At 43.5% G+C, this 13,981-nt stretch overlaps 1 protein-coding gene and 1 pseudogene across 1 annotated transcript in view; one reads left to right on the plus strand and one right to left on the minus strand.

Annotated features, from left to right (window-relative positions):
- MYRFL (myelin regulatory factor like) overlaps window positions 1-13,981 on the minus strand; it is an 89,753-nt gene that overhangs the window by 36,245 nt on the left and 39,527 nt on the right. Inside the window, 1 exon segment of the mRNA XM_028532034.2 lies at window positions 7,661-7,861. Within this exon segment, the coding sequence (XP_028387835.1) occupies window positions 7,661-7,861 (201 nt within the window).
- On the plus strand, window positions 701-5,181 carry LOC118498754 (annotated as a pseudogene).

Below are 13,981 nucleotides of genomic sequence, written 5' to 3' on the forward strand. Positions count from 1 at the left end.
CCTCTGAGAGGTGAACCCTCCTTCTGAGAACTGAGGTTGCTCAGCGGGGAGAAAACCAGTTGCTGAAGGACTGAGAAGTGTCATTTCCACGTGAACACACAGTATAAAGACCAAACAAATGCAGGTCAGTCTTGTATCTAGAAGTTGAAAATGCAATGTTTAGTTCAAGTAACCGGCTTTGAGGTATAGGCATACCCTATATCATTGAATTGCATTTGACCATTTTGCTAGAGCAAATTTCTTCCCATGGCAGACTGCAAGTCCAGATTGCCCACCCGCTGGACCCTCAAGACCCAGACTTGCCCCTTGTGGGGGCAGCCTCTCCCAGACCACCCTGTCAGTGACCGAGCCTACTGAGCTCACGGCTCTGGCAGGTTGTTCAAGGCGTTCCTGACTGTCACCGCAAATTCCTCAGAAAAAGTCCACTGGGTCCCAGCAAAATGATACCAATCAAGGCCAATACAGTAAGTTTTTCCTAAAGCTCAATGTTTTTGATTCAAAGCCTTCCCTTTTGAGGGTTTTTAAAAAGCCAATTTATGGTATAACAAGACTGATTTTGTTTAAATGACCTTATTCAAGTAAAAAGTTGGCAGCCCTGTGTGAGTCCCCTAAATTTTCTCTTAGAACGTAACGGTTATGAAACCAGTGGCTGTTAATATTACACTGCCTGGACATTCCTCCACGTGTGAGAGCAACCGAAATGCCTTGTCACTGCTGCTGCCGCTGCTGCTGCTGGTGCTGTTTTAAGAAAATCCCTGTCGTGACCCTCAACAACTCTGGACCCACTCTGTCAGGCAAGCAGGAAAGCTCCTCCAGTATCATTATGGGCTCTTACCCTTCCCTAGTTTGACTGATTGTGAAAGGTTGTGGCTTGGAATTTAACTGACTAAACAGACAAGCTTTACTTCAGGTATTTTTCAGGCAGCATCATTTGGGGTTCTTTGTCATTTTAATACCTGCTCTTATCAAAAGCTTGGTTCAAGGCATGAACTCATTGTTTTATATGACTGACGTTTACCAATCGCCTTCAACACACCTCACACCACACCAAGTGCTGGGACTTCAGAAATGATTGCCTTTCACCTGGAACTAATACAAACTAATATCGAATGTAAACTGTAATTGAAAAATAAAATTTAAAGAGTGGTGGCCTTTTAAATGTTTGTGGTCTACACAGGAAGGCAGACTCATCACGTACGAACTATATGACAACGTGGTATGCAGGGTGATGACGGAATTAGGAAGAGAGAATCGTGGCCGCTCCAAGCAAGCGTCTAAAATATTCTCAGGAGCAAAAAGGAGGAGGGCTTCCTCCAGACGGTGGAGCCCTGCCCAGATCTTTGCGTACTTCAGTTCTCCAACACGTTCTGCTCCTTCCACTTTAGGGCCTTTGTTCATGCCACTTCCTCTGCCTCAAAAGTAATCCCTTCCCACCGCCCCTTCCCCTCCCCCAATTTAAACATCCCTTCACCAGAGAAGCAGGTCTTAACTTCCAAGACTAGGAAGGGTCCCTCTACTTATGTGCTCATACTGCCTGTTTCCTGCCTTCACAGCACTAATGATGTCATCACCAGAAAGCTGGCCGTGTCACCTCATTTTCTGTCTTTTTGATAGGCTATACTCCTGAGGGTGGGACATACGAAGCTGTGGTTTTCTGTTCCTCACTGAATTACCAGTTTTTAGGACAGTTCCTCCCAAGTAATGGGAGCTCAACTAATATTTGTTAAATAAGTTAATAACTTTAAGATAGGAGTCATTCATGGAAAGATATGGGGAGGGCTGGGAAGGGCGAGACTAAGACAGGGATGCTGGGCAGGAAGAACACCATGAGCCAAGTCCCAAGGCAGCAAATCCCCTGAGTGATGTCTGCAGAATTTGACATTACTAGACTATAAAGACAAGGTCAGCCCTTGCTGTTGTAGTTCAGTGGATTGAGCACGGGTTGCGAAGCAAAGTGTTGCTGGTTCCATTCGCAGTCAGGGTATATGCCTGGGTTGCAGGCCAGGTCCCCAGTGGGAGCCATGTGAGAGGCAACCACACATTGATATTTCTCTCCCTCTCTTTCTCCCTCCCTTCCCTTCTCTCAAAAAATAAATAAATAAAATCTTTAAAAAAATTAATTAATTAAGACAAGTTCAGAGCAGGGAGGGCCATGCTGGGAAAGAATGGTCACCATCTCACATGACTATGAGCTCCTTCATTCATTCAACAAATATTTAGTCAGTAGTTACTATGTGTCAGGTGCTATTTCAGGCACTGGAGATGGCTGTTTCTCATCTGGGGTTCAAATTTTAATAAAAGTTCTATTCCTTAGGGTAAGGCCTGTGTCTTGTTTATTTCAGGAACTGCACAGTGCCCAGCAAAGTGCCTGATACAACAGGCACCCAGAACTTTGTGGCAGAAAAGAAGGAATGAAAGCATGGAGGTGGTGAAATGGCAGAACAATCCCTGACACTAACAGAATGGAAGACAGGGGATCGATCAGGAGCCAGCCTGGACTGGCCTCATGCTGGCCAGGCCCTACCCAGTCCCCCACTCCCATACCTTTGGGAGTCCCGCGCTGCCTTGCCTAATTTTCATTATCCCCATGGCTCCTGCATGAGCCCCCAGTGGAGTCCAAAGATGAGGCAGTGTCAGTTTCTTTGCTGCAGATGAAAAGCAGAGAAGGATGGGTCCTCATTCAGGCTGTCCAGGCTACATAGAGGGAAAATGACCCCTGGTGTCTCAGTTGGATCCTTGAATGCATTTTTCCCAAAGACACATTGCTAAACATAGCAATTAAGTTCTCTGGTAATGTTACCATTGTATTTCAGACAGATTTTTGCCCCAAGAAAAATTTGAGGGTTGGCTTGGGGATCTGAAGACCTATAATAATGTTTCTGTAAGAAAAATGCTCTCCTGATGTCTGGCTTGTAGGCTTTCCAAAGCTAAATATAAACCACCTGTGTTGCATGTTCCCTAGGTGTGCACTTGGCCTAGAGAAAACCCTTGGGGCGAGGGCTGCGCCGCGGCGGAACCCTCCTCCAGGAACCATACACAGACCTGCACTTAACGCCACGCCTTGCTCCTCATGTGTGTTGAGCAAGAAGCTAGAAACTAAAATTATAGTGTCTGATTTGATCTTGCCCACAGCAGTTTTGGAAAGTTTTAACCATAAATGCAAATGGCCTTTGCTGTCATGCTGCTTCATGCCCAAGGCTTCGTATCCTTAACCCAAGAACTGCACCGCAGGCCCTGGCCACGCAGCTCGTTTGGTTAGAGTGTCATCCAGCGTCAAGGCTGTAGGTTCGATTTCCAGTCAGGGCACATACAAGAACCAACCAACGAATGCCTCTCTCCCTCTCCCCGCCTTCATCTCTCCCTCTAAAATCAATAAATAGACATTTTAAAAAAAGAGGAATTGTACCACAGAGAAGACATTCCAGTCTGTAGAGTCCAGTTAGTTCAGGGAAAGAGCTTTCATTGCATGTCATCTGGCTTTGGCCCACAGCCAGCACAGTCAGAGCTGGTTCACCCTGAGCTGAGGAACTTCTGCATCTGGCTTGTGGCCCTGAGGGCAGACTGCATATTTGACTTTTTCCAGCTCTTCACACTTTTGTCTTTGACTAGCTCACTGCTGGTGTGGTTGAGAGAAAAAAATATTTCAGCATTTCATCTTAATTGATTTTTTTCCAGCTTTTATTTTTTGGGTGTTTTGCTGCCTGTTTCCAGCCTTCAGTGCCTTCAACTTTCAACTTCTTTTTTTTTTTTGCATTGACATTGATGCTCATTGTGCCCCTCTGGTTTTCAGCATTCCCTTTCTGCCCTAATTTTGTTCAGTTTCCATGGTAAGAGCTGCATTCCCTCCTCCAGTCTGCAGCCACACCAGTAAGCACAATGACACTTGCTGGGTGAGTCAAGCCGCTCCTCTCAGGCTGACCTCGTTTCCCCAGTGTTTCAGTTCCACAGGTCTCCATTGTACCTGCTTCATCTTCCTGGCGTCTTGGCTATGCCTCCAAATGAGCACCAGTGATCTCCACCAGGACTCTCTATGCAGTGCTCATGTGCTTACCATCTGCAAAGCAACCTACATTGCCTTGAGTGAGGAGACGTGGAGCCACAGCAAGGCAGCAACCTGTATTCACGTTCCCTGTCACAGTATTCGGTGACATGTTTGGCCACTATGTTTTGCAACAACTCATGCAGGAGCCAGCTCTGGCCACTGTGCAACCTTAAAGAATGAAGGATACAGGTGTCGCTGCAACTTCTGGAGGGGCTGCTATGCCTGGTCCGGGAGCTATAAGGCCCAGATACTGTTCTTGATGTAGAGGGTGTACCAACATATCCCCTGGTTCCAGCCTTGGTTGTGGCCACCACATCACCATTTTTTTCACCTGAAGGCCAGCTCTACCAAGTAGAATGTGCCTTTAAGGCTATTAACCAGAGTGGCCTTCCATCAGCTGTCAGAGGGAAAGAGTGTGCAGTAGTTGTCACACGGGATTCTAGCACAGTGATTCACTTATTCAAGATAACTGAAAACACTGGCTGTGTGGTGACAGGAATGACAGCTGACAACAGATCCCAGGTACAGAGGGCCTGCTATGAGGCAGCTAATTGGAAATACAAGCATGGCTATGAGACTCCTATGGACATGCTATGTAAAAGAATTGCTGGTATTTCTCGGGTCTACACACAGGATGCTGACATGAGGCCTCTCGGTCGCTGTATGATCTAAATTGGTAGAGATGAGAGCAAGGCCCTCGGGTGTACAAGTGAGATCCCGCAGGTTATGACGGCAGGTTTAAAGCCACTGCAGTGGGAGTAAAACAAACTGGTCAACCAGCTGTCTTGAAAAACAGTGAAGACATTTGATTGGACATTGGAACAGACAGTGGAAACTACAATTATATGCCTGTCTACTGTCCTGTCAACTGATTTCAAACCTTTAGAAATAGAAGGTGGAGCAATTACAGTTGAAAATCCTGAATTCAGGATTCTTAGGAAGCAGAGGTTGACGCTCAACTTGTCGTGCCAGCAGAAAGAGAGAGACTGGGCATTGTAGTGGGTTCACCAAACCTGAGATGCCACTTGCCTGTGTTTGGTGACAACAGACCAACTCTACAGGGGCCCCCGGACTCCGTAATGAAAAAGGAACCTCTCCTGCTCCTGCCACTGAAGTGGTCAGGACTCTATAAAAATTAAAACAGTGCTTTTGGAAAAACAAAAATAAAACAAACAAAAAAGAATGAGGGATGCATGCTTCCAGGGCTGTGCACACAATCAGATCAGCCGAGGATCCCCCCTCAGCACATTTGGAAGAACGGATCTGTTTTTATAACTTGGAGAACCTAAGGGAGAGGTGACGATGAAGTCCACACATCTGTCAGCACCGTCGTCAACACCACCATCCTTTCTCTTATCTGTAATAAATGGCCAATAGGGCAAAATTTCTAGAAACATATTTTATAAATGTGGATAGATCTATGAAGAATGAATATGTTAATATGAAATGATGAAATAAATGAATGCCATATACCATATTTTGCCATGTACAATGTGCTCTGTGTATAATATGCACCCATGTTTTTGGTCCAAACTTTCAGGAAAAAATCTTTCAATTTTTTAATTTCATCTTTTATTTATTTATATTTTGAAATAAAACTGATTATCATATTCCAGGGTATTATTTTGCATACAGATATCATTATTGCTTTCTAGGGTTATGCTTTTAATACATAAGCATAAATCAAAGAATTAAAAACATGTATCTAGATATGGGATTAGTACCACCCATATATAATGCACATACTTACTTTCCCCTCAAAAATTTGGGCAAAAGTACATATTATACATGGCAAAATATGGTAATTTGCATCTTTTACAAGTAAATAATAATATCTATTTGCTTAGTCCTGTACAGCTTAAAAATTGCTTCACATAATCAGAAAAAGCCCATGGGTGAAATGAATGTAAGCATTCCCTGTTCATAGAAGAGTAAACAGAGCATAGAATGTCTCTGGGCCAGATCTCCTGGGTCGGTGGGTGCCAAAGATTAAAACTCCAGCTTTCCAGCAGAACCTGGGCTCCTCTCTGCCCCACTGTGCTGCTGCTGTGAGCAGGAAGGGGACCCAGGAATTCCACGTTTGGAGCCTGGATTGGAATGGCATTTCACTTTATGGAGACCACTTCCTTGAAGGGATTTCACAGGCTCTGGGGAAGTTTGCTATTTTAAGACTATGTATATGGTCAAATATATATATATATATTTGTCAAACCAAGGAGCACCATTTGAAGATGTTAGGTGCGTAAAGTTCTGCTGACAAGCTGGTGGTAGCAGGAGGGGTTGTGGGGGACTGTCCCCACTTGTTGTCTTGCACTTACATTTAGATAAGACCTGGCCGGGATCTGTGCAGCCAATCGCAAGGATGAGCTGAAGATGGTGTGACTGAAACACAGACAGTTTCTCTGTCTCTGCAATGCGAAGGCATGGTATCTGGGACTGGGATCTGAAAACGTGTGTGAGAACTTTCTATCCCTAAGAGTTCCCATCCGGCTGGCAGGTCATAGCTCTTCTAACATGAACCGCAGCTTCACAATCAGCATGAAACTCTACAATTACAGCCATTCTCTGGAATCCTCTCAGCAAAAGAGGACATTCCTTGGCTGGTTTGGAAAACCCAGTGCAGATTTGCACAGCGAAAGGAATGCAGTCTGGAAGAATGGCCAGTGATTTACAGATTGTCTCCTATTAACTAAAAAAGAATACGGACAGGAGGCTTAAAGACACCGTTCTGTTACATGCTCAACAATGCTCCCAGGAGAGGCAGTGTGAGTGAGAAGGTGGGGGCGTGGCAGAGGCAGTGAGGGGAAAACAGAATTAAATGGTGGAAGAGCTGGACCCAGGAGTAACCTAGCATCTTAATCTAATCCCTTAGGTCTTCATAGCTGTTGTGACTTTCCCAGACGATTCAGTACTTATCTCCATAGCTGGAAAAGCATAAAGGGCTCAGTGGGGTCAGGCAGAGAGGCACCATTTCCACCTCATAGATGAAGACACTGAGTTTCAGGGAGGCCAAGCATTTTGTCCAGGCTCACGCTGCTCAAGAGAGGCCCAAGTGGACGAGCAGCCTCCTGACTTCCGGGCCTGATTTCTGATTTCCACTGTGGGTGGTGGGACTGACCGAGGGGGGACAAGCAGGAGGAGCTTCTCCAACTGCTCTTCCGAGGAAGATGATGAGTGGGGTGGACCGTGGCTGGCAGGGCCGGGGCCTGGACTCTGGGAGGGAGCAGCTGGAGGGCTCCAGGGGAGTGTTCGCAGAACTCCAGGGACTGAGACAGTGTTTGGAAAATGAATAGGGAAATGGAAACTTGGAGATGAAAAGGAAAAGGCGACCTCCAGCAGTTGACAATGTGTGGAGGGAAGGACAACGGCCTGTGGAAAATACCCCAGAGAGCGGCTGCTGGTGAAGCCCACACAGTGCTGTCATCACCCAGTGCTCCTGTCAGGTGAGTCGTTCTCTCAGGTGGGAGCCGCTTCCCAGCCCGGCAGAGGTGCTAATGGCTGCAACACTCACAGTGCTGAGCAGGCAGAAATGCCCCAGGCGAGGTGTGTCAGAGGCCAGGAGTGCCCATGCACCTGACTCAGGTGTCAGATGGGGGTCCAAGCCTGCCCTGTACTCACCTCCTGGATATTCTGCTTTGCCCAGCTGTCAGAGGGATGCATTATTATCCCCATCACTTTCATGTTGCCACAGACGACCAGGGCCTCCTCCGGGGCATCTGTGTTTATTCCCACTCGACCATAACAGACAACAGATTCTGGAACTTGTCCTCGCTGCCTTAATGGATCACTGTCATTTTCAAATTGCCCAGGGTTAGAGGCCTGGAAAAAATACATAAACATATTACAATTAAAGTTACAGTGGCAGGAACAGATGATCATTTTAGTCCTCACAGCAAAGGGAAACCATGCATCAAAGTCTTTCACCTGAGAATCCTATGCAGGATTCTGTGGCCCCACAGCTCAGACTGTGGCCCCACAAGCAGGAGCTCAGTTCGCCACGTTCGGGAACATCCAGTCCCTATTGTGTGCACCTGGAACTGGCGATGCGTCAGTTGTACAGGGAGAAAGATGAAGAAACTCACAGGGACTGTCTTTTCAGAGATAATAATGGTTTTAAAACCAGAACATTACATCAAAACATTAGAAGTTTATTAACGCTCAGATAAATAAAAATACCTTCCATTTAGGTAGCCTTTTTATAGTTTTAAACACTGTCATATTTATGATTTTGTACACAATTGATTAACAAATGACAATGCAGATATATTTCATAGAGCTCAACTCTTCCCTAAGCACAGATGATATTGAAGAATAATAACAGCTGCATTTTGGGTGCAAATCCACACCTCAATCCTATGAGGTATACACTATTACCCTCATTTTATTGATACTGAGACTCTGAAAGGATAAACAAATTGCCCAAGGCCACAAAGCTAATAAGTTCTGGAACTGGAATTATACTTCTTTTGATTATTAAATGATACTAAGTTTACCTTTTTGTTCTGTTGCCTACAAGTAGGCCTGGTCGAATGTGGTCTTCAGAGAAGAGCCAAGTGAAACTTTAGACCAGACAAAGTTCTGGAGGTTTTACTCTTAAATAAAATTCCTGTTGAAATATTTTCCACTGTCCTGCCTTCCCTGTTCCCTGTAGCTGCTGAATACATTTCCAAACATCTTTTTCAAATCCATCAAAATCTTCCCAGCAAAATTCATTTGTTTTTAAAATTATGACCTACCCTTCTAAATCTGATTTTTGTGTGTTTGAGGCAGGTTGTCAGAAATTCAGACAAAACAGTAGGGACCCTGATCATCTAAAAAGTCAGCACAAATACAAAGTCTTCAGTTTTTACCTTTCTGACAGGACACAGGAGACATCTCGAACTTGGTACCTGAACGTGCACAGATTAGCTCTAAGTGCACGCAAGGAACCCATGACTGCGGTTCCCCCAAGGACAGGGACTGAGGGACACAGCGGCTGGGGTGGGAGGGAGATTTACTCTTCACTGTACACTCTCGGTATGGTTTGAATGTTTTTACCATATGCATGTGTTTGCAACTTAAAGATAGTAATTAAAAGAAATCACAAGGTGTACTTCTCAGTCTGGGTTCAGTTAAAGAATTTTTGGGTGTCTTCAATGTCCAACCCCTGGGCTTCCTGGAAGACTCAGCCGCTGACACTTGACAGACAAAGGCGTGGAGGAATATAAAGTAACAACGAGGAACGTTGTTTTGTGAGAGTTCACTTGAACAAAGAGCTTTTCTGCAAAATCCCTAGAGACCCCTTGGCTGTGAATGGCAAATTGGCTTTGACTCAAATCCTTTTATAGCAAGCAATCAACTAAATCCAAAGGTATGCCGTATAAAATGTTGATGTATTTTGCTCTACTCAGAACATAATGAGCCAGCCACTTCAAGCAAACAAAATAGGACAGTGATGAATTTTTTTTTCTTAATGAGCTTTGGGATAATTATCATCATGTTGGTAACTGTTACTGGAACAGCAGATGTAAGTAGATTTAATTTTTTGGAACTATTACAACAATCTTGCTTGGCTTTCATTGCATGAAAATTCAAATCCCTAAAATATGTTCACATCATTTTGGTGAGGGCCAGGGACTTACATGTTTTAAATATATAGCCCTAAGGAGGGTCCTTATCCCTAATGGAAATGTTATTATAAAATCTGTGAACTTGTTTTCCTTCTCTGGTATCCAGAATCTTAACGTATAGAGGCAAACTACAATGAAATCACAGAAAAACTCTGGAATTATGAAGTTGGATTCACACTCAGCCCAACAGTAGATGATTAATATCAAATATCAAAATAAATTTAAGTTTCTAAATTACTGTTATTATTTATTCCACAGTCTTGTACATTGAGGAAAGACCTGAACATTTTAGTTTATGTTATGACACAAACTGGCTGTGTGACCTTGGGGCAGTCAACCCCTCCGTATCAGTTTTCTCCTCTGAAGAATAAAGATAATAATGTCTTCTTTACCTGTCTTACAAGGTTGTGGGGATGCATTGAAACCATGTACATATTAGCACTGGAAAACTGAAGATAGTCTCAAATTTATTCTCAATATACTCTGCTGTGCATAGCAACCAGTGTCCAACCTATAACTGATTAATCTGCTGTCCTCAGCCTCACACCTGCAGAGCTGCATAATTGTGGTGGGGTGGGGGAAGGGAGGGAAAAAAATCCCACGCACAAAGAGTAGAATGAAAATGGTGCCCCCTGCAGGTGCTTGGAATAGGAAACAGCAATTAATAGTAATTTGAAGCTTGCTCTAAATTTGGAAGGAAAAACTGGAATTTCTCTGCTTTACCCTTGTTTGGGTTTCTAAAGCAATAATACCTAAAGAGCATAATAAGAGAGCTTGAGCTGAAGAAGGCAGCTTATAAGAAATCAATTTTGAGACCTGTGGGTAGTAGGTCTCAAAATGGTCTCTACTCATGTTACTCAAAGTGTGGTCCGCAGGCCAGCAGGTAGCATCCCCTAGAAGTTTGTAAAAATGCACATTCTTGGTCATCTCCAACCTACTGAATCTAAAACTGTGGGGCTACAACCCAGGTGTCTGGCCCATCTTTGAAAGACAGACAGAAGGGCTTCTGGTCAAGATATAGGTGTAGGTAGACATGCTTCACCTCCTCAAGCAACCACAAGAATAACTACAACTACACCTCAAAACAAATAACACCCAGAACTATCAGAAAATCGAATTGTATGGAAGTCTGACAACCAAGGATTTAAAGAAGCCACATTCATCGAGAAGGGGAGGAGGGGAGAAGATGCGGAGTCAGGGTGGAGCGGTAAAGAGACACAGTGTGGTGCAGAGAGGTGGTGGCTGTGGCAGAAAAGGTGGTCCCACATTCACATGTGGTGGATAAAAATCAGGAGGGATACTTTGGGAGTGAGCAATCCCTGCCCCAGGCCAGACCACACAGTCCAGGGTTCCAGTTTTGGGAGATAAATTCCCTAAACTTCTGGCTATAAAAAGCCACTGGGGAGTTGGGGTGGCAGAAGAAACTGCTAGTTTTTCAAGAGGCTCTGCTTAAAAGGCCTACATGGACTTAGAACATACACAAACACACCCATTCTGGGATTCACCACCAGGCAACAGCTGGAAGAGCAACAGCCACATATGAGAAGTGGGTGAAGTGACTGGAAATGTGGTGAGTGCCAGGTAAATCCCCAGAAGCCAGGCAGCAGCATTGCCCCCTCTCCACACCCTCCCCTAAACCAAACCACAAAGTGGTGAAGCAGGTTGCCCTGCCCTGGCAAATACCTATGGCTCTACCCCATACAACTTAACAGGTGCACTAAGAGAGTCAAAGCAGCTCTACCCAATACACAGAAACAAATACAGGGAGGCTGTGAAATTGAGGAGACAAAGAAATATGGTACAAATGAAAGAACAGAACAAAACCCCAGAAAAAGAACTAAACAAAATAGAGATAGCCAACCTATCAGATGCAGAGTTCAAAACACTGGTGATCAGGATGCTCAGAGAACTCATTGAGTATGGCAAAAGCATAAGGGAAGAAATGAAGGCTACATTGAGTAAAATAAAGAAAAATCCACAGGAAACCAACAGGGAAGGGAAGGAAGTTGGGATTCAGATCAATGATTTGGAACATAAGGAAGAAACAAGCATTAAACCAGAACAGAAAGAGGAAACAAGATTCAAAAAAATAAGGATCATAAAGGAAGTCTCTGGGACATCTCCAAATGTGCCAATATCTGAATCATAGGGCTGTCAGAAGGAGAAGAGGAAGAGCAAGAAGTTGAAAACTTATTTGAAAAAATAATAAAAGAAAACTTCCCTAATTTTGGCAAAGGAAATAGACATACATGTCCAAGAAGCACAGAGAGTCCCAAACAAGTAGGACCCAAAGAGGATCAGACCAAGTCAAATAATAATAAAATGCCAAAGGTTAAAAATAGAGAGAATCTTAAAAGCAACAAGAGAAAAACAGCGTTACCTACAAAGGAGTTCCCATAAGACTGTCAGCTGATTTCTCAAAAGAAACTTTGCTGGCAAGAACTATTCAAAGTGATGAAAAACAAAGACCTACAATCTAGATTACTCTGTCCAGCAAAGCTATCATTTAGAATGGAAGGGCAAATAAAGTGCTTCCCAGACAAGGTAAAGCTAAAGGAGTTCATCACCACCAAGCCATTACATGAAATGTTAAAGGAACTTAAGAAAAAGAAGAAAGTCAAAATGATGAATAATAAAATGACAACAAATTCACAACTATCAACAAATGAATCTAACAACAGAACAAAACAAACAAGCAAGGCAAAAAATAACTAAGCAAACAACCAGAACAGGAAAAGAATCATAGATATGGAGATCATTTGGAGGGTTATCAGCTGAGAAGGGGAAGGGGAAGAATGGGGGAAAAGGTACAGGGAATAAGAAGGATAATAGGTAGGTACATAATAGACAGGGGAAGGTTAAGAATAGGATAGGAAATGGAGAAGCCAAAGAACTTATACGTGTGACCCATGAACATGAACTAAGGGGAAGGGGAATGCTGGAGGGAAGGGGGGTGTACTGGGCAGAAGTGGACAGAGGGGGGAATTGGGACAATTGTAATAGCATAATCAATAAAATATACTTAAAAAAAAAAGAAAAGACAGACGGAAGCAATCACTCCTCCAGCTTGCAGCATAGCAGTGAACCAGGTTTAATGATGTGTTTTAGAAGAAATGTGGAGCTGAAGGAAAGCCTAGTCATTAACAAGGAGAGTCTGAAGGAACTCCACTGGGGAATGTTCTCAAAACATGCATCTGGGAAATACATCTGTTCTTGGGAGCAAAGCTTAATTTCCATTAAATTGGTCAATTTACACTATGGGGCCATAATATATTTCTAAAGCTGATTTGATTGACAGCCCAGGAGAACAGTTACTGGGTCCTGCTCACGATTTTCTCTCCAACGAGAATGCTGACAAGCTTGGTTCCTGAACCCCTGCTGGAGGCCTGCCCCCCATCTATTCCAGACTTCATGCAGTCACCTTATGTGGATCTCTGCTATTAGGAGGGATGATTCTTAGGCCTCAAAAGGAATCTGAATTTGATAAATGCAATTTGTAGTTCATTTAGTGTACAGCTTTGTAGATCTTTGATTGCCAAAGTTTTTTTCCTTCATTCTGGAGCTCAGACTAACAGAGCCAAACCATGGCCTAAGAGGGCACATCCGCGTTTTTGTAGAACGTAGCTGATCTGCCTCCTGCCCAATGCATGGCATGCATACCTGCATGGAGCTTTCTAGAACCTCAGTGGTAGGAAATGTGCTCTGCGGACATTTCTAAAACTCATTGATGCAAACAGTATAGCCATTTCTGAAATTATTTTTTCTTAGTTGGTTTAAACATTAAATAGATTCAAAAGTCTGCATTCATTTTTCACTTCTGCATTTTGAGTTAGAATGAAATAAAGTCAATAAGATATTTCTAGTGTTGGGGGAAGGTTTTGTGTTATCTACCACTATAATTGTTCTTATTTTTGTTAGGATAACCCTTATGTTACCCAGCACACTTGTAGAATAGGGCATTGTCTTTAAACAAAAATTATGGCTAGGAGAAAGCATCAAATCTGGAGTGTAATCATTTCTTTCCTGTTTTTTAATGCAATCATTTTTTAAAAATAAAAATTCAGTGAATGACGTGACACCCAATTTATACTGAGTAAATATTTCTCTTTTTTAGTATTCATACTGAATATAAATTGTAGAAGTTTTTCAGCTTCTCAAAGTCATCATCATGAGTTAAGCTATTGCATTGTTTTGGATATGAGGAGGTGCCAATGAACAGAGTTTGGGTCACAGCACGTCAGACAGAGGGGTCGGTCTCAGAGGGCTGCTGTGTGAACCTGCGCAGCAGCCAGAAAATAGCTTTGCTGGAGCTGCCAGCGGGAAATGGAGG

The sequence above is a fragment of the Phyllostomus discolor genome, chromosome 2, assembly GCF_004126475.2.
Source record: "Phyllostomus discolor isolate MPI-MPIP mPhyDis1 chromosome 2, mPhyDis1.pri.v3, whole genome shotgun sequence".
Lineage (NCBI taxonomy): Eukaryota > Metazoa > Chordata > Mammalia > Chiroptera > Phyllostomidae > Phyllostomus > Phyllostomus discolor.